The sequence below is a fragment of the Myripristis murdjan genome, chromosome 16 (genome assembly GCF_902150065.1).
Source record: "Myripristis murdjan chromosome 16, fMyrMur1.1, whole genome shotgun sequence".
NCBI classification, from domain to species: Eukaryota; Metazoa; Chordata; class Actinopteri; order Holocentriformes; family Holocentridae; genus Myripristis; species Myripristis murdjan.
The window spans coordinates 27,655,289-27,676,477 of NC_043995.1; the positions used below are offsets into that span (position 1 = coordinate 27,655,289).

General features: G+C 44.3%; 1 protein-coding gene across 4 annotated transcripts in view; it reads right to left on the reverse strand.

Annotated features, from left to right (window-relative positions):
• Positions 1 to 3,028: 3,028 nt before the first annotated feature.
• The window catches only part of satb1b (SATB homeobox 1b), a 63,430-nt gene continuing 45,269 nt past the window's right edge, over positions 3,029 to 21,189 (reverse strand). For all 4 annotated transcript variants that reach the window (XM_030072187.1, XM_030072188.1, XM_030072185.1 and 1 more), the window contains 3 exons: positions 7,757 to 7,963; positions 6,858 to 6,896; positions 3,029 to 5,217 (listed from right to left, as the gene is read on the reverse strand). In XM_030072187.1, coding sequence (XP_029928047.1) covers positions 4,603 to 5,217; positions 6,858 to 6,896; positions 7,757 to 7,963 — 861 coding nt within the window. In that variant the 3' untranslated portion in view covers positions 3,029 to 4,602. The remainder of the gene's footprint in view (positions 5,218 to 6,857; positions 6,897 to 7,756; positions 7,964 to 21,189) is intronic.

Below are 21,189 nucleotides of genomic sequence, written 5' to 3' on the forward strand. Positions count from 1 at the left end.
AAAACTCTAAAACGGGAACATTTACAGTGCAGACAGTCTTTGTACTCAGCTACTGAGAAATGTCCAAGGCATCAGTGGGACTGTCAGGTCCAGGTCACACCTGTCCCGGTCGACAGTGCCAATAAAGTCTGTTCAAAACACACTATAAAGCAGATTAATCAACCACAGACACTCCTGTTGCAGACTCAGACACACACACACACACGCAGATTAGAATTACATGGAAAATAACCTGAGTGACATACATAATGCTGGCGAGTGTGACCCTGCTGTCACATCAACATATTTATTTCATTCTATGCTATTTTACTTTTAAATGTCAACACTTCAGTAAATCAAGTGATGGTCAATGACATTTTCACTCTCCTGGACATAAACCGCCGCTCCGTCTTTGCAGCAGTTTGTCGCCACGGAGCGACGGCGTGCGGCGAGTTTTACGGACTTTGGCTTCAAGTTTGTGAGCGATGGCACCGACTTCTCCAAAGTACTGCGAGTGATGGATTATATAAAAGAAAACGGCGGCATGTCGAGCCAAGTTTTGAGCCAAGTTTTGAGCCATTTCATTGAAGGTTTACCCGAAAAAGACGCACGTGGTGCAGCGAGGCACTTGTGAAGAACAACCGAACAGGCTGGCGAAGCTAACAGTGTCTCCGACCCCGTGAAGTGAAAAATGACTTTTCAGAGTTGTTAAGTGATGTACATAACCAGGAGACGATACCGGCTGGAAAAAAGCCACAAATTATTATGCGCACTTGAAATCTGCATTTAAAAAGCCCAAACTCATGTTCCTCCGCCGTTCTTTTAAATACACTGTGAAGTGTTAAATACTCAATGTGCACTCTTGATTGACACCTTGGTGAGTTTGAGGCACTCTGGGGGTTTGTGTTTAGCCGAGCATGTAGACTTTCTTTAAAGTTTGTCCATACCAGAGATGTGCATGCTTGGAATAAAGAAAAAAAAAAAAAAAGAAGAAAATCCTTGATCCTAAAAAAAAGTTACACCTCATATCAGTGATAGTTTGTTTGACTACGACATTTTATTTGCCACGTCTTCAGCTCTGTTTTATTCATTCTTTGCAGGCCGTGCAGAGGCTTGTCGCCGACGTGATTCACACTTTCACCGCTCAACTTTTCCGAAGGCCTGTGCATTTCTTTTTCCCTGTTTCAATCAAAACAGAGTCACCTCAGCTCTTGTTTCTGCTCTAATGTATCTTATTATCAGCTTATATGTTGGTGAAGTCACACACTCTTTTACGCCGCAGCACAGATATCCAAATATGTAGATACGTGTGAGTGTGTGTGACTGGGATAAAAATCGCGCTTCATTCAGCGTCATGAACCCACTGAAGCCTTTGCCGCCCGTGTGTGTCAACTGGAACCGTCATGTGGGTGTCGTGTTTACCTGCTAAGACAGTTCGTACGCCTAAAAATATCACCACGAGATATCTACGTTACCTTTTTCCACAAGAGGTGGCGGTGTGTGCGGCTGCTGTCAGGGAAACTTATCTCCTATAGCCTGATCATTTTTAGAATAGGCAGCAGCAGCGGCAGCATTTGAAGCCTGCGGTAACGAAGGCAATGATTCATCAGAAATACCATTCTTGTAATTATGATTCCTATTTTGACATCTGGAAAACTCTTTGAAGTGTGTTTGATACCGTGGAGAGCCAGCGTTCAGCCTAATGGTGAATGATTTTTTTTTTTTTTTTTTTAAAAACTGTTCTGTGCTTGCCAGTCTTCTCTGAGCAATCACCCGTGATACCCACCCATGGCGAAACTCCAGCGTTTATCAGAGAGCAGGAGGCTCCCGGTGTCATTATGAAACGCTGGCTCTCAACCTTTTCATCTCGTGACCCACTAAAAAAGAAGCGGTGCCCGCTCACTGGCCTGTTACGGCTGGAAACGGACACAGCGGCTACCACTGGCACCCAACCACCGCTTTTATTTCTCTTTTTCTGGATATTTTGCTTAATTATTCGATTTAGACAAGAATAATAATAATAATAAAAAAAAGCATTACATTTGTATATTAGAATCACTTTTTTCTAGCTTTAAAAAAAAAAAAAAAAAAATCCTGCAACCTGACCCCATCACTGAGAACCACTTTGATCGAAAAGTATTCGCCATCTGCATGGATAAACAATTTCTAAGGCTGAGGCAAATATGACAGATCCTTGTGAAAACAATGATGAGAGAGCGTATTATGCTGGAGTTCCCGTTGTTTGTTAGTGCCTTCACCTCTGTTTGTCAGTGAGTAAATCACTTGTAATGTCAAAACCTGGAAATAATGAAGCTTAATGGTGCCTCTCTAATTTGTAATGTGTGGTATTCAAAGAGCTGCGAGCGTTTACGCCAGCTGATCCTCCACCTTAACCCGCACGGTGAGCGTCAGACACACCTGTATGAGCTGTGGCACTCTTTTTTTTTTTCTTTTTTTTTTCCTCGTCCTCTGAACACACACAATGTTGCACTCCGGCTATTTTTTTTTTATTCATGAAAAAAAAAAAAAAAGAGCAAAACATCAAGGGAACGCCGGCCCAGACTGGCTGGCACATATCGCAGGGTGTGAACAGGTGAGAGTAATTTCCTCGCGGTGCAGACGCCCGGCTTCACCTGGGGTTCACGCAGGGGTCAGGACACCTGTGCTGTTTTACATGTTACCTCCCTGTAGAGGGCTTTGCTGTTACAGGTGTTCACACCTAACATTTATTTATTTCAAATTTTCACAGGTGCTTCAAATACACTCAGCAATAGAAGTGAAGATGCATCAGAAGAGCCCAGATACAGTCGGTCTGATAGGAAGAGGCACGACATGACGTTGATGGAAGATTTCAATTTTGTACGGTGAGCTCTTGCACAAAGTTCAAATATATTTACAATAAACAATCAATGATTCATAAGATGTGATATTTACAGTTATTACAAATACATGTGTTCAGTGATTGCAACTGAATGAGTCAGTAACTGGAGTTGAAATCTCTTAGCAGTAATTTTCAAAACAATTCACTTCTTTTTTTTTTTTTTTTCTGTTTTTTTCCTTGTTTCCAGAGGGGAAAAATCCTTCTGATGTCAAAAGAGTCTGGTCAAGTTAATGCCAAGAGATCTGTGGTACAATACAAACATTTTAATTGTGTAATTAACAATCAATAACCACTTCTAGTTAGAACATTTCTGCATAAAGGAACCGAGAAACACTTATAAAACAGTCAGTCGTAACAAAATAACTGGTGTTCTCATTGAAATAAACTCATAAAAAAGAAACACTTTTATACAGAATATTTATACAGGAATAGCTTTTGAATTGGATTGTTAACCAAAGGAAGACACATCGCAGACATCGATTTTCACACAGATTGCATATGTTTTTCTTTCTAAGGTGTTCTATAGGTTAGTCATTTTACCTAAGCTTATTTGCATGATAGTAAAAATTGCATACAACATTAATTGTGAAGCTTGTAGCATGAGTTGCTTGACATACAGCACTTTTTATAGGCAACCTTTAAAGCACATTTCTCCATTTAAAACGTTTAAGACACTTTTTGTTTTTACTGCCCATCGAAATTACATTTATAAATAGAAAAAAGATTGGTGAAATTAAAAAAAAAAAAAAAAAAAAAAAAAAAAAAAAAGCGCTACGTAACATAAACTTTCCAAAAAAAGTAATTACATCAGAAACACTGCATGAACTGCAAATAAATAATGTAGGACAACATAAACAGGGTGTAATTCACATTTCTAACTGTGTGGCAATTCAGAAAGTTACAGTGACAAAGGTTTTGCAAAATAATCTAACATCGGCAGTGCCGTATAGTACAAGGCATTTGTTGGCATAGTTTCTTTAAGACTGTATTTTTTTACAGTTACAATATATGTCTATATATATATTTATATTTCTTCCCTAACAAATAATATGTAAAGACTGAGCTATTCTCGGAGATGCACCTGGGCTGGGTGATCGCGTTCCAGAGTTTGGAGTGATCCATAATCACATTTTGCGCTTTTTAAAACAATAACTAATCTGCCAGCAGGCTCCAGACTTGTACCTCATCATTAAGGCCTTGTCAACCACTTGGTCCTTGATTTCATAAGCTTTTTTTTAAAAATCCAGTTTAACATCACATACGTAAACACCTATCAAAGTCCTAGCAAACTCCAGGGGGACTTTTGTCTTTTCTAAATATAATCAGTAGCTCAAAAAAGAGAAAGTAAATCAGTGTAAAACAACAGACATAGAGTGCAGTCAGCAAATATCCACGCAACATACTTAGAATAATTTTTTTGTGCAGATTATTTAAATGATGCATCAGTCTTTACAGTGAATAATACAAGTTTTACAAAATCCAAAAAGTAATACTTGTTGTATTACCGAGTCTGAAATGGGCTTTCCAGTGTGTGAACACTCGCTTCACATAGCCTGTCAGTCTGCAACTGATATATATAAACACTCCTCATACAGTCCAGATGCTGTATTGATTAAAAACACTACTTCTTTATTTGCAGTGCGGTGGTTCTGTGTTGCTCAGAGCATTACCTTTCAGCACAGTCATCAGTCTCTGTGTGTGTGAGAAAACTCTGTGTTTTATTCGGGCCGCGGCGCAGAGTCCTACTCCTTGGCCTCGTGCTCCGACTCCGGCTGGGCCTCGGCGCGGCCCAGGTGCTCTTCGATCTTGATGGAGAAGATGGTGCTGTTGGTCTGCGTGCTTTCGTCCAGCTCCTTGAGCAGCTCTCCGCTCTCCCTGAAGTCCGTCATCTCCTCCTCGAAGGCCGGGCTGCTGCTGCTGCTGCTGCTGCTGGTGTTGGTGGTGGCTGTGGTGCTGTTGCTGGGCTCCTTGGGCGCCTTGGCCGGGTGGTTGACGTAGAAGCGCTGGTTCTGGAAGAACTTGATGATGGTGAGCTTGGGCAGGTCCAGCTGGGCCGACAGGGTGTGGATGGCCTCCTCGTCCGGGTACAGGCCCACGTCCTGGATGAAGCTCTGCAGGATGCCCAGGGCCTCAAGGGAGATCTTGCCTCCTCCGGCACGAGCCTTGGCGCTCCCCCCGCGGCTGCCCTCGTCCTCGGTCTCAGCCGGAGAGGCGGTGGAGGGCTGGCGAGGGGGCAGTCGGGGGCCGGCTGTGGACTGCTGTTGCTGCTGCAAGGGCTGCTGGGACAACGGGGGCTGGGAGGGGTGCTGGAGAGACAGGGGGGGCTGGTGCTGCTGCTGTGACTGGGGTGGCTGCGCCTGCGGTGGGAAAGAGTGGAAGAGAAACGAGACGAGGATGTTATCAGTGAACACTTATCGGCGCCTTAATAAGGCCTTTCATTAAAATCAATTGAGTTGTGTGGAAAAATGGGCCCGCTGTGTATAGCACAGGCGCTTCGTTGAAGGAATTTTCCACGTAATATCTCATTGAATGTAATCAGTTGAGCAGATATGATTTTTTTCCTTTTTTGGTAGTGGGAGATTGTGTCTCTCATTGTGAGGGTCGAGGCAACAGCAAAACACTAATAGGAACACACACATGCACATGCGCACACACATGCACACACATACACACACACACACACAGAACTCAAAGACACATTCACCCCTACACACAGTGGGAATTCACAGGGAAACTGGCCTCTCCATTATAGCTTCTGCTGCTTATCAGGCTGTACTGCCAGGCAGTGATAAACAAGCTCCCAGTGCACAATTCATGTTGCGATGGTCTGGCTGATTTGCGGCGGTGTGAGAATGCTATCGATGGCTTTCACTTTGCTGTCAGAATCCCGTTAGTGTAAACACATGACACATTACTCGTAAAATGTCTCATTGTGTGGCTGGAGAGGGAGTGAGTGGGCAACTCGTGGTCCCTATTGACCCCGCAAAATGGGCGCTCTTTTATTTTCATTTCTGAGTCACACACTCTAGAATAGGTGTTTCATAATGAAGTTTGCAAAACAGCACTCTGCAGATAGTCCTGCTGGCCAGCTGCACAAATGCACCCAAAGATGTGCTTTTACAGTAACAATATAGTGAGCTATGATAGTTCTGGTTGAGCCAATGTGAGATAATTTGACTAACATTATGTCCCACTGTATTATAGGTCTTTCATAAATAAAGATAGATTAATGCATGTTATATTTTTTCAGAAAAAGACTTCACAAAATATAGTTTTAAATGCGCCACTGCCATTTTTTATAGTGATTAATGTATCATGCAGAAAACAACTTGAGACATAAAATAATTGAACGTGGACGGTGTGCAGCTGCACTATTAAGTCAAAAATAATCACATTTTATCAATCTCTGACTATTTCAGCTGGCACGCAAGGTATGCATAAAATTTCTGCATTCCAAATCTGCGGGTAAAATTGATTTCTAAAAGAAATCCCATTACCTTATTTATATCCAGTAAATGGCAGCCCTTGTAAAACACTGGCCATATGTTTCTAAGTAACCAAATAACTAATCAACCACTCAGCTGTGGCTCAGACTTTTAATAGAAGTATTATTGTACTTCATTAAGATGTTTTGACAGTGAACCGAATTTCTGCATTCTTTCCCATTCATCTGCCAGATGTCCCTTATAAAAAGAAACTCTGTTAAGTAAGTTAAGGCTAATGATATGTTTGAAAATAGCTTTCACTGAAAAGTAGGAACTTTTAAGAATTGCTGTATTTGTAATTAACGGAGCTCATGAAAACTCTTAAGCATTGTTTATTACCAACACTAGAAAAATGAGTTATGATTAAAATGAAAGGGGAAGAAAAGTCTCTAAACCACTGTGGTTGTTTATTTGATGAAGCGCTTTAGGAGCTGCAGGAAAAATATGCACAAATAGTTTGAGATGCATCAGGAGTGTGTGTTTGTTTCAGTGTGTGTGTTCTTGTCTCTCACCTGCGGCAGCTCTGTGGACATGAACATCAGAGTTGGAGTCTGTGGGCACATACATCATAATTGAGACCTTGTATGTGCTTGTATGTGCTTGTGTGTGTGTGTGTGTGTGCGTGTATTCATGCATCTACACTTGGATCCTGAATGTATGCCTGCATGAATGTATGCAAACTGTCAAAAATAATTGTCTTATACAAGCATGTTCATTTCCATGTACGTTACACGTGTCTGTTCATATTCTCATATTGGATAACGTGTGTGTTCATGCTCCAAAGTGCTGTCAAATTCTCATTTCAGCATCAACAAATGACCACAGTGTGTATTTCAGCGCTGCAAAAAATCTCCATCTTTACAAGTCATTCAGTCTCAGTGTTAAAACATTGTTTTTCTTGCAACAAGTGAAAAAAATCTGACAGTGGGAGGAGATATTTCCACTTGTTTTCAATGCAAAGTTGATGCAGATTCACTTGTTGCAGGAGTTTTCTTAAATCATCTTTTTTTTTCTTTAATCATTTTTTGATACTAGTGGTGTTAAATCTTAAATGGTCTTAAATTCCTGAAACAGGTCCAACAGAATTGGTAATAAATGGGACTTTTGTCATCTCACTGGATTATATTTTTTGTCGCTTTTTTTTAACTGAATATGAGACCGAATGACTCGTTAACATGGCGATGTTTTGCAGGTTACGTTTTGTGTGTGTTCATCTCTACCACACAAACATTTGCACAGTGTGTAAGTGCCAATCACTCCTGTTGTGTTTCTATGTGCTTTGTGTGCATCCTTTCATTTGCAGTTTTAATAACTTCAACAACTTTAGTAACTTTCTCATCCGGAGAAACGAGCAAGCTGCGAGGAGCTCGGTGCCTTGCTCACTTCCTCGGGACGCGTCGGGCCTGCTCACCTGTAGCGGGTCGGTGGAGACGTGCATGATGTGCGGCGGCCGCTCGGCGTGGTGCTGCTGCCCGGCGCTGCTCTCCTGCTCATAGATGGCGTCTCGCTCAGCCTGGGAAAGGCTCAGGAAACGCCGGATCATGGACAGGTTCTCCCAGAGCGTCCGGTTCTCCGGGGACGGATCCTCCTTCCAGCGCAGCAGCTCACAGAGCCAACCCTGAGGGGAGAGAGAGAGAGAGAGAGAGAGAGAGAGAGAAATCATTCAAACTTCAACAACAAAAGAAAAAAAATATTTGTTCCCTTGGTGACACATTTTCAATAAATGCATTAATATCAGTTATGCAAGACAGTATCAAGTATCATGTAAGTACAGCTTTATAGTTTGTCACCTATGAGGAGAGCCAGAGTCATTAAATGTGCTTCTTTTAGTATTAAAATAGATTACACATTCAAACCTTCTTAGGGCAGGTGCATCAAAATGAAGCAGCAAAGCACTGAGATGAAAAACATCCAATACAACACTATTTTAAATTATTACCTAGTGAGGTAAATTAAAACAGTATTGTGTTGAGGCGCTTTGCAGTTTTAAAATAGATGAAAAATAAAAATTCATCCACCACAAAAAAAAAAAAAAAAGAAAAGAAAACAAAGGAAAAAGAAAGGAACCCTCATTGTTTTATAACAGCTGCACCTGCGGTACATTTTTTGCTGCGGGCAAACCAAGGCCTTTGTGAGTTAACCGAGGCTGAGCGACGCAGGAGGAAGGAACAAGCTCTCTGTAACCATTTAACGTGTCGAGAAACACCCAGGAGCTTATGGTGCAGCACCCTTGGGAGGCGGCGAGCGACTCCCACATTTGAAACGCTCCAGCAGAGGGCCATGAAAGATAGAGCTGTGCAATGATATAGGACAATTACAGTGAGAAAAGCTTTATTTTGCCACATGCATCCGGTGCAACAAGCAGGCTGACCCGGTTAATTGGTGCCGAGACGTTTGACAAAGACAACATGAGACGTTCACGCTGCTGCAGGTGCAGGACAAAACTCAGCAGAGAAGAGGAGGCATACTGAGTGCCAGGAGGGGCATACAATCAAACCTGAAGACCTGGACTATTATACTGCAGCAGTTCTGGCACAGTTAGTAACAACACTGACAGTCACAGATGTACAAACCACAACTAGGTTGATATACAGCAAAATATGCCTCTATATGACAGATGTGCATAATACAACTAGGTTAACAGATAGCCTGAGCAGCTTATATTAGCGTTCATTAGCAGGCTCAGTCAGTCTGCCACGCCTGGCTGCTGTGAGCTGCTGCTTTTCTGCACTTGTGAGGACCAGGCATCCTCACAAAGCATTTTGCTGCTCCTCACTTTTTCTTCACGCTGGTTTCAGGCCAGAATTAGGATTAGATTAGGCTCAGGAGTATAGTTTGGAACACCTGAGAAGGTTGAGTTTAGTGTTACACTGCAAAAAAAAAAAAAAAAATCTATCTCTTATCTACCTATCTTGCCAAGTCATGTAGGCTCATATTCAAAAATCTGTTTTTAAACAAGTGCCATATATTCTTGAATAAAGTGTCATTTCCTTGATCCCAGTGGGCTGATCTGCCTTATTCTGCCTTGTTTCAACATATTTACACTTGAAAACAGAAACATTGTTGACACGAGTGAAACTGCACTAGAAACAAGTGGGATTATCATCCCATTGGTAGATTTTTTTTCACTGTTTTTTTTTTTTTTTTTTTTTTTAAAGAAAAACAAGATCTTTTAAACACTGAATGTCAGAGTAAATGCTTTGGTAGGATGGAGATGGAGATTTTTAGCTGTATGGGGAATACATGAAGCCAATGGAAAGTCACAAGTATTGTAATGCAAACATCTGTGTGTGTGTGTGTGTGTGTGTGTGTGTGTGTGTGTGTGTGTGTGTGTGTGTGTGTGTGTGTGTGTGTGTGCGTACAGCTGATAGATTGACTACAGTAGAAACAGAAGGGCTCTATAGGGGCTGAGTGACGTGCTCCTCTGACTCACACGCAAAGATCTAAATAGGGAGTAGGCACCCTCAGTGGACCAGCGTGTGTGTGAGTGTGTGTGTGTGTGTGTGTGTCAGTGAGCGAGGGTGAAGGGAAATAACACACTGTGGAGCTGAGTGGGAAGCTGAGAGAGGAGAGGAGGGTGGGTGGGTGGGTGGGGGCGGGGGGTGTTGGGTGCAACACTGAAGTGGCAGTGAAGCTATAAGAGAGCTGTAAAGGGACAGGAGTGGAAGAAGAAGGAGGGAAGGCCGGGTGGGAGGGAGGGAGAACCAGCGAGGGGGAAGCACAGCGTCAAAGAGGAGCAGCGAGGTGTGTGTGTGTGTGTTTCCCTATGTGTGTGACTCTTTGTGCATCTGTGTGTGTGTGTGTTTGAGAGGGCTACTCGCTCAGCCTGTCCTGGCAGCGTGACAGAGCAGTGCTGTAATCTCCCGGCCAGTGTGCGGCAGCACCTTTCATTTCCACAGGATTACACCGCGCTGCTGGTCCGCACACAGACACACACACACGCACACGCATGCACACGCACGCACACATGCACACACACACATGCACAGAGGGCAGAGCCACGCCGACACACACTGCATGCAAGAGATAACTCAGCAGTTTGGTTGTCCCCTGTTCCAACTCCTCCCATAAGCCACATCAAACCCAGGAGGGGGTTTGGAGAAAGCTGAGAGAGAGAGGGAGAGAGAGAGAGAGAGAGAGAGAGAGAGAGGGGACAGAGAATGAAGAGGAGAGAGAGGAGGAGGAGAGAGAGGGGGGAGGAGAGGGGGGTAGAGGGGGCCATAAAGCCTGCATGCCCACCTTGTTCCTTTGCCACGTTTATTGTTGCGTTTTTAATTTGCATGCAGAGGGATTTGGACGGCGCTCCAGTTGGGCTGTCTGTGGCTTCAGCTGATTCGGTAGTGAGGGAGAACACCCTCCCCACTTTACACACACACACACACACACACACACACACACACACACACACACACACACACACACACACACACACGCACACACACCATCTTGTCAAAGCCAGAGAAACAGTACCCCGGCCCAACGATGGAGTAATCCAACTCAAACACTCCCCAAACCAGCAGGATTAAACCCAAAGTACTAGAGCCAATCAAACAAAAGCGCGACGTGAACTCCATTCCAATGCCGGGAAGTCCATTTGATGAAATATAGTACAGAGAGTTTATTGGTTCACTGATGTGAATGCTCATTTGTCTTGCTTTTCACTTTGCTGCACGTGACTGATAATTTCTCTGTTTTTTAAAATGACATTTGGCAATTCTGAATCAGCTGAAAGAGGAAATCCTCCATGCAAAATTAACCCTTGCTTTAAGATTTTATTTATATATATAGATAAATCAGGAGTTAGCGCTGCTCTTGGCCAGCATTGTGGACAGTTAGCATTTTCCATGGCGGTTTCAGGAGCTTTGTTTGTGTTTGTCTAATTGCATTGCTTCCACAGGCCAGGCAGAGGGGGGTGAGGGGGGTGGGGGGGCTGGGAGAGCTGGTCAGAGAAGCTGGTGATTTGGCACCCATACATGCAAATCTCAAAAAAACCCGGTTAAAGGTAAAGTGGAGCAAACGTAGGTGTAAACCTCATTCCATCTCAAAAGCGTCTGTACACCACCATGCTTTATTATTAAATCATTTTTGTTAACATTCCTGAACATTAATAACATTACCATATTGTGGCAAATCTGTTTTCCCCTTTATGGTTTAATGTAATTTGTTGAGGCTCTCCACCACAGCTGACAAGCACCAGTGGCTCTTGATTGGATCGTGGAACATGTTGCCCCTGCTGCTAAGTGTTGCAACGCCGTCCAGAAAACAAAAATCTAGGGCTCTTCAATTCAGTGTACTCTCTGTTTTGTTGAAGATCATTAAGAGCCCTCTATAAATAAACAGAACAGGTAGTTCAGACCGGGCTGAGAGTGACTATACACCAACTGCATTTCACAGCAACTCATAGCCAATCAAGGTATTTTCTCATGCCCAAGTTTCCCTATATCGACAAACAAAAGTTTGTAGTGTTTCCCCCAAATTGAAATTGTTGTGAGGGTAGAAAATCCTTTAAAACAACATTTGAAGCACCACAACTCTAAACTAAAAATAAATCAATGTTACCATCTAGGTTTAAGGAGTGTTTTATGTAGCTGTCAGGGAAAACTTCAATCAGATCGGAGGTGGATGATATTTTATAAAAGCCCAATATCAGCCCAATGCAAAGCAGTCTAACCCTTGTAGAAACACACATAATTAAGTAATTAAGCAAAGACATGACGTTCTCATGAAAGTGCTCAAGCCGGTTTGTGTGCCTGGATTACCGATGAAGGAACCAAAGACAAATAAACTTTTCAATTAAGCTACCTGAGCAAAACAATCACTTTCCCCCAAGCTAGATCACCTTTGATAACAACAGCGACTGAATTGTAAAGTGAGTTTATTTTGTTGCTACATCTTTCAGTCGAAATCACAGATGCTGGGAATAGGTTCATCCAAGCAATAACTACTGACAGGCATAGGATTATCTTGCTGGGTTGGCACACACCTGTGACAATATTGCACAATAATCCGCTGTCTCTAGGTCATCACTGCTTAATTATTAATCATTTTCAAACGAGGGGAATAGCAGTCAGGAGCGACCGGCCCTTTCTAGTTTCTAGCAGACACAGATCTGACCAGAGACCCACAGGGCCCTGGGGTCAAGAGGTGCCAAATTAAAAGGGTAATAAACTCCTCAGCGGGCCATTGTATGGTCCTGGTATAAATAGCAACCAGGCGTTCTGATAAAAATATTTTGCTCGCAACACAATGGCTGAATTCATGCGCGAGATTCACCCAGCTATGCAGTGCGGTACACCGTGTATGTGTGTGTTGCAGTCACAAGCTGCCAATGAGAGCATAAGCCTGCTCTGTCAGAGAACAGCGAGGTATTCACCCCCCCAAACCAACCCGACCCAACCCACCACCAACACTACCACTTCACCCCCCCACCACACACACACACACACACACACACACACACACACACACACACACACGGAAACACACAGCTACATTAATGAAGAAGTGTCTTTACTGTGAGAGAGACAGACAAGCAGACAGGCAGGGCGGGCTGTCACACGGCCGGGCCAACACCTTCCCTCTAATCTCATTTGCTTGTTATCAGCCCCATCAGGCTGACCTCAGCCACCGCAAAAAAATAAATAAATAAAATAAGCTAACAGATGTCCGTCAATTCGCCATTCTAGTTTTTTTTTTTCTCCCTTCCTCAGATTACGGCATGGCCAAAAATAATGGCTCAATCTTTACTCCAGGAAACAAAGCCTGGGAGTGTGTTGACTTAACACTTGGATTTCAAGTTTTCAGTTCTGAGCTTTTTGTTGTTATGAGTGGGGACAACAAAGAGGGGCGAGATGATACGTTAAAAGTTGAAAAAAAAAAAAAAAAAAAAAGAAGACAAAATGATTGCGGCCATTGTTGCGGCTGGCTCGTGGAGGATGGGACCGTTTCAGAGGCAGCCAGACAAGCTTCTCCTGTGTCCAAACGGGAGAGAGAGCTAAAAGTAGGGGGAAGACAATGCATTATTGTCTCTCTCCCTCCTTGAACCTGGCAGAGACCCAGCACTGGCTGACAACACCATGCAGATAAATGCAGCCGATAACACGGTATGTTCAAACCTGTTTCTCTTCCCCGACTAAGCCAACCGGCGACTGCACGTGCGCATTCACCCTGCAAAGTAACGTGTGCTGCGTTGTAAATACATTACGGCATGGGGGACGCCCATCTGCCGACGCCGGTGGAGTCTTGAAACGTTCCTGATGCTCGGGCATATGTGAATCTCCCGCAACAATAAGCAAAAATTGACTGCACAATGCAGGCCTGGATTTTTGGGGGAGAGGAAGTCTTAATATGCAAATAGAAGAGCTCTGAGTGCCTATTCAAATGGTTTTTGGCATACGGTGAGGAAGACAGGGTGATGGAAATGGGGTCAGTGGCCTTAATTGAACTGCAACAGCACTTGGAGGGACAGGAGGGCTAGTGAGGGTGAGCTGAAAAACATCCTGAAAAATACATCTGTACCCTGCTTGCTCACTAGCCATGACACTGAAAAGTCCCTGAGCCTCCTCTTATACTCACAACAGCATCATGGAGAAGGAGTCCTCACAGAGCTAAAGGCGATGATATTCACCTTTCATCAGCTGTAGTTTTTCAAAATCACAATTACTAGGGGTGTAATGATTCTTTCATTACACCACTGCATCGCTTATTAATTCTGCCAATTCCACTCAGTCGATCTGCCGAAAGAGAGAAATCTACTGAATCACTGACTTTGGCCTGAATCGATATGCGATGCTTTCAATTGATTCATTCAAGATTCTTAACAAAAAAGACCTAAGATTTGGTGCAACAAAATATTATAAATTGTGACTTAAAGTAAATCATATTCCATTATTGTTTCACATTGAATATAATGGATGTTCAAGGATATAAAAAGTACTGAATTGAATCATTAACGTGAATTGCGTTGTTCAAACTTGCATCGAATCGGTGAAATGTCTTCCAAAAAAGGTCCATCTAAGTCCGCCCCTAACGGGAATCAAAAGTATGACTTTTATGGAAAGCAGCTAGCTATCTCACTTTTTAACATTCAGACGAGGTTGGTTACTTGACACGCTGCAGTAAAATTACGTAACTTACTCCATTTACTTAGCTTACTCATTCTTGCCGACTGTGAGCATTCAAACCTTTCAGGTTTATATTAGTCGTGATCGTGCCAGGGAGCCTCCTGACGGAGTTCAGCGCCTGGGGCATCATCACTGATCCAACATGGGATTGCACAAGGTAATGTGCACTAGGGTTTAGTGTGCTGAGTAACCCAAGCTCGACATAGCATACCGTTTTCATAGTTTGCCTGTTCATTTGTTGATTAGCATTTACTTTTTATTTAAATCTTTACAGTTTTTACCTATAGTATACGTTGTTGTCAGCTGTCATTCTGATTTGTTATATGAGAAGGGGGGATTAGATAAGGGCTTTATTTGTTCTCAGGAAGCAGAGGCATTTCCGCAGCCAGACGCAGATTCACGAAACAAGGCCATTATTACTCAGACATGATTTGACATATGCAGTCATGATACTTGACAACACAAAAGAACAAGTGACACAACAGCATGAATGCAGACACAACAAGATAACATATCACATAGGTGTAAAGGAAAAATATTTATAGATAAGGAAGCAAATTAATATTCTTTTAAAGATGTATTTTTTTTTTTTTTTTTGTTCTACTGGAGGCTGTTCACCATATGGTGATAAAGGACTGGAATTTATAGCTTAGCCACCTTCTTATTTACCTCTACATCACTTTTTTAACCTCACCATCTGATTCCAATTCACAGAAAGCACAGGCTGGGCTTGAGAATCCATAAGGAGGAAGAGTACAAAACAGATGGATCAAACAGACATTTTTTTTTTTAAATGACAGACAGCCCCTAAGGAAGGTTGGAACCATGACCACAGAAATGGATGATGAAATTTGTAGTTCTCTAATGTACAAAATGTGACCTCCCTTGTCTTTTGAGGAAAGCTTTTGAAGGTTTAAAAACTGAGATATATGAGTCATTTGAAACTTAATCAACGGCAACAAAGAAATGTTTTATCAAATCATGTCCGTATGATTCTGATGTCTTGTTACAGTGAATATGTTCAAACTGGCTGCTTTGCTATCTCTTATGAAAAGGTCAGTGCCTGAGTTTGAGCAGAAAAAATTGTAAATCTGAGCAGAAAAATCCGCAAATCTGAATCATACCAGCCAAATTACTTCTCTCTATTCTGCATGTGACATGGAGGGAGTCTTAGCCAAACAGTGAACGTTTTCTGACACGAGGTCGTGACCTCTCCAATCACAATAAGCGAGTTGACAACAATAACAGACTGACAGCTAACACGACACACATTGTGGAGGCAAGGCATGACTGTGCAGGAAATGGTCCTCTCTGTGTCAGCACTTGCTCCCAGAAACAATGCTAACCAGTTCTGTGTGGCAGTTCACGTCATGGCTGCTGAGCTCATAAACTGTGCTGGGAATTTTTTTTTTTTTTTTTTTTTTTTTACCAACCAAACAGGGGCAGATGGAGCATAAAGAATAACCAAAACCAAATGACCAGTCCCTCTAAAATGGTGCACATTACACATCTGTGTGGTGCATTTTTTTTTTAACTGCATGTTTTGCTGGTTGCTCTTTTTCAGCAACGCCTCGCTTGACAGACACAGCCGCACAAAAACTGGGAGCTGCCTAGTAAAAACCAAAATCAGCTCCTACTGGGTACAGCTGGGAATTCAGTGCCTTGCTCAAGGACATGTCTGCAAACAATCCCATCCAGTAGTACAGCACTGACACGAAATTTATGGATGCTTTTAAAGTGACCCAAAGACCTTTTCCACTACCAAATATACTGATTTCAGTCACACTGAGGTTTATTTCATGAAAGCGTCCAGCATGCTTATGTGCAATCAAATCACATGCTCTTGATTTCAGCGTTTTTTTCATGATGCATCTGTTTGGTATCAAATCATAGCACTGCCGAAACTGTCCAATAGTCTGCTTTAGCCTGGCACTGGACTGATATTCAGGTACCGGTGCTGTAACTCTGTTCTTCCAGCACAGATTTTCCTCTTGGCTTTAACCTTCTCAACGCTGCTGAGGCAAATGCGAGAGACAATGCGAGACGCTGGAGACGAAGTTGGAGATAAACAGCAATGGCTGGCGGTGACATTACAAACACATCAAGCACCTGTATGAAGCCTGATTCCATCAATTATAAGTGCTTAATTGAGATTTAATTCAAAGCTGTGGTTTAATTGCTAATATCAGGGCATAATTAAGCTGATAAATCATGACTGATCTTATTGAATTAGGGATTGAAATAGCGGAGAACCTGCAAATTGTCTATGTCAGCTAAATAAGCATTCTTAATTGGCCTACAAGTTTGCCTCATACACTAATGAAACCATATAAAAGATAGAAAAGTTACTGAGAAGTAACTGAGAAAAAAAAAAAAAAAAGGTTTCATTCCAAATCGAGATGATCACCAGTGTCAACAAAATCACAACTGTATTAATGAACTGCCTACATTTTCTTAGGTGGTGAATTTTAGGTTCTGTGGTTCTGACCTAAAATGGATCTAGTGTTTTGGAGAGGAAATCTCCATATGCAGCAGTCTATTCAGCACTCTAGCTGTGAATCTTGCTCAGCCTGGATCATCATCCTTCATCCTGGCCTCAAGTAGAATAATATAACAAGTGGCTGAAAAGCAAACACAAAGTCTGAGATGTGTCTCGGTACAAGGCTGAAATGGCTGCTTATACAAGCTCCTTGAGGCTCAATTTATGGAATACATTGTAAAAATAGTGACTGAAGAATGAGAAGGAGAGAGAATGATGAGGTTTGAGAGTCAATCTCCCATGGAGGGAGAAGGAGAGAGAGATGAGACAGTGAAAGAGAGAGAGAGAGAGCAAATAATGCTAGTGAGTGCACACAAGCACCAGCATGAACACTTGGATAGGTCCTAATATCTCCCCATGCAATTCTCTCTCTCTCTCTCTCTCTCTCTCTCTCTCTCTCTCTCTCTCTCTCTCAGACTGCATCTGCCGGAGCTAGTGGCTGTAGTTAAATTGAAATATTTCCCGGCGTGTGTCAGAAGCATGCAGAATGGTAATTATGACAGATCTGATTAGGCGGGCCGAGTCGGGCGGCTCCGGGCTGCAGGTGCGACCTTGTGCATTCCTGCGTGTGTAAATAAAATTAATTACAAGCGTGGGGGGCGCGCAGCGCGTGACATCAGCGCGCGCAGGGGGGACTCCCACGGGGGGCACCCTAATGGAATATTTTCCCCGAGTCTAATAATACAGTTGGTATTGACTTGAGGTAATTAGGGGGATCATTAAAGCGCTTTTCCCGGCGTATTTGCCTGCCTGATCAGATTAGCGAGAATGGGCCTCAGAACAAGCCCTGTGTGGTCTGTCAGGAGGAGTGGAGACAGTGGGAGAGGGCTAGCTAGCTAGCATTTGTATGAAAGAACCAGCTAGCAAAGTACTGTGCCCCTCAGTGGAAGAGGGGTAATAAGCTAGCATTAGGAAAACTGTTAACAAGCTACAAACTATTCACCAGGAGAGGACGAGCAATCAAAGTAAATGAAGTGGGGGACACTAGTGAGGTCAGGCACATGGCTAACAGGAGAGCGGTCGTGACTGAGGCCTGGTGAATGGGTCAGCATTCAATGGGAAAGGCCTATGAAGCCTGTGCAGGGGCTAAAGCTGTTAGCTAGTGAGCTGGCTAACACCAGTCCCACAGTTTTAGCTGGTGTGAGCACACAATCCTGCACTGGAGAGGTGATGACGAACAGACAGTCTGGACTCCTGACAAGAAGGGGCAGATTCCTGGTTTGGGAGTGAGGGTAGGAGGGCGAGGAGCGGGGAGCGACTTGTGCAAGTGGAGACAGATGGGGTGAGAGGTGGCATGTAAGGCGTAAGTGAGAGAGATGGCAGGAGGGAGACCAAGTGCTCTGGGCATGCTCAGTGAGACCCCGTCCTCCCGCTCAGAGGGGGAAGTTCGATGAAACGGCTGCCGGAGAGAAGAGAGGGAGGAGACAGGCTGGTGGGAATTCCACTATCCATTAAACAATAAGAGAAAGACTCATTTCAAAGGGAGGGGAGGACTTACCGTTTGCAAGATAATTCATACACTAAATTAATTATTCAGACATCTGGGTCTCCAGTTCAAGAAATTGTGTCTTTAATAATGGAGAGGATCTGGCCTTGCCTGTTTCCCATGGCAACCTAATAACCAAGCAGGCACAGGAGATAAATAAATAAATTAATTAATAAACAGTCATGGCCTTTCATGTCCCTAGGGGCAGCAATGTGCTCGCTCTGATCTGCCTAATTTGAGGAAGAGGGGAATGGAGAACTGCAAGTCCAAATAACAAACAATGAAAACGGAGAGGAAAACTTCTGGGAAGTGGAGCAAAATGCCAGCGTGGCCTCGCACGTCACCTTCACAACGACTGCAGCTCAGCTACAGTTCCCAGCGTTCATTAATAGTGTACGTTAACGTGACACGATCACTAGGCTAGTACACACTTGCACATGACTCTGAATGCAAAACACGACTTCTGACCTCCTGACCTCTTTAATGGCAGAAGATCATCTGAACAGCCACGACCTGGAAACAGACACTCAAAAGGTCAGCCATCTGCCCCTCTTGTTAAGCAGCCACGGCATGGAACAGAGAGGTGGTGGACATGCACGTGTGTGTGTGTGTGTGTGTGTGTGTGTGTGTGTGTTGGTATTCTGCTGAGGTGGGTCATATGCTAAATATCTGGAATTTAAGGCTGCAAAACCATAACACAGGTTCCAGGAAACCATACCAGGAAATGAGTCGTTTTGGAAACAGGAAACGGGAAGCTCCAGTTATTCTACTATCACCCTCCCTTCATCTAATATCAGTGTGCCCACCCCACCCCCCCACCACCCAGCCCAATCTCCTCTCACCCACCCCCATCTCTCTAACTCTAGACCAGCGAGGCACTCAGTACCCCCGCCACCGCCACCCCCACCCCAGGGAGTGCCGTGCCAGGCGGGCGCAGGGTGACAGATGGCATACACCAGCCTCCCCCCAGCTCCCTCCTCTTCCCCCCTACTGCACCAGCCCCCCTGCCCGGCCCCCCCGGTGGCGCAGCGGCGGACCAGATCAGTGCCATTCTGTCTCATTAGAGCCTGGCTAATTAGCGTAGCCTCTTCCAGGGGAGAACGAGGGAGCAGGAGAGAGACAGAGAGAGAAAGAGAGATGGGGGAGGTGGGGGTGTGTGTGTGCGTGTGGGGGGGGGGGTGGTTGGTGGCGTTCTGCACTCTACTGGTCATTGAGGAGTCGGAGGGCTTTGAGCCCCGCGGTGCGCAGGGCTCCCGGGGTGCTTGTTTTGTGACAGCAGGGACTCTGATTCCATCAGTCGTGCGATTCCTCTCAGGAAGTGTCGGGGGCTGTTTAGACATAAAAGTCGTGTCAAAAGAACGCCCCCACCCCACCCCACCCCACCCTCGGCTAACCTCCCGTCGCTTGGCTAAACGTTAGCCACCCTCCCTGTCGGGCTAGCCAACACAGAGAGCCTCCCGTCAACTTGAGCGAAAACAAAGAGCGCTGGCTTGCTAGATAACTCCCCGGCTTTATTGGGCCAGTTAATAATGTTGACATCAACACCCGGCTACCCACAACATAGTCTGCACCTCTGCAGGCTAAAATGAAATGGGCCGTTGACTAATGCTAGCTACTTCTGGCAGTGTCACTGCTGGACTCGAACCAGTAGGACGCAGTTGTTTTCTCCAAGTCTGACGCCTCCCGCAGCTAAATGGAGACGGAGCGTTCTTGGAGCGTTCGATCAGTTTGAATCATAAAGGAATGGATCATGAATAATGAGTCTGATTTTATCAAAGAGTAAGAGTAATAGCAGTTCGAATAAATCAAAACGGCTGCGTGGACTAGTTGAAAAATATACATGCACGGACTTGAAGTGAATGGCGACCATTAATCTGATAAAGTAATACGGCTGAGGTTAGATTCACTGCTCTGTAGTTACTACTCTGAATATGTGGCAGTAAAAGGGTGATTGAAATGCTACATTGAATATGAGAGAGGGACAGAAAGAGAGAGAGAGAGAGAGAGAGAGAGAGGGAGATGCTGGGGAGAGGGGGACCAGTTAAGGGCTGGCAGGGACCTGCTGTGGTTACGAGCCCTGAGAGAGGACGGGATGGCAGCGGTCCAGCACCCCGCCAGCCCCCCACATACACACTCATATATATTCAAGAACACAAACTCCAGTGCACATCCTTGTACACACGCTAAACTGTGCCTCCACATAAAGCCATATTTGACACACAGTCAAGCATGCAAACCCACACACACACACACACACACACACACACTTGGTGGAGCATGCACCAATCAGTGACCTATTCTACCCAGCGGGGCGCCCTCCCTCAACTCTTCATGTCTCTTCTCTCGCTCCTCCTCAGATCTCCAACCCTCTCCTCAGTCATCTGTCTCTCACTGGCTGAGGCAAAAACGTCACACACACCGGCTTCAACACGTGCACACCAGCCCCCGAGACCTCCTTACACCCCACCTCCCTCCTGTCCCATCTCACCTTAGTCACCTGCAAGCAGCTCTACATGGCCCAAGTGAGAAATCCCGAGCTGAGCTAAAGTGGCAGAGGTTGCATGGCACATCAAGCCGACAGGCATGTGCCAACCTCAGCAATGAGCCAGCCCCCCCCCCCCCACCAACCCAGTTATTTCCCTGAACCCCATATGGGCCTCTTGCCAATCCACCCCATCCCCCATCACCATTGCCAA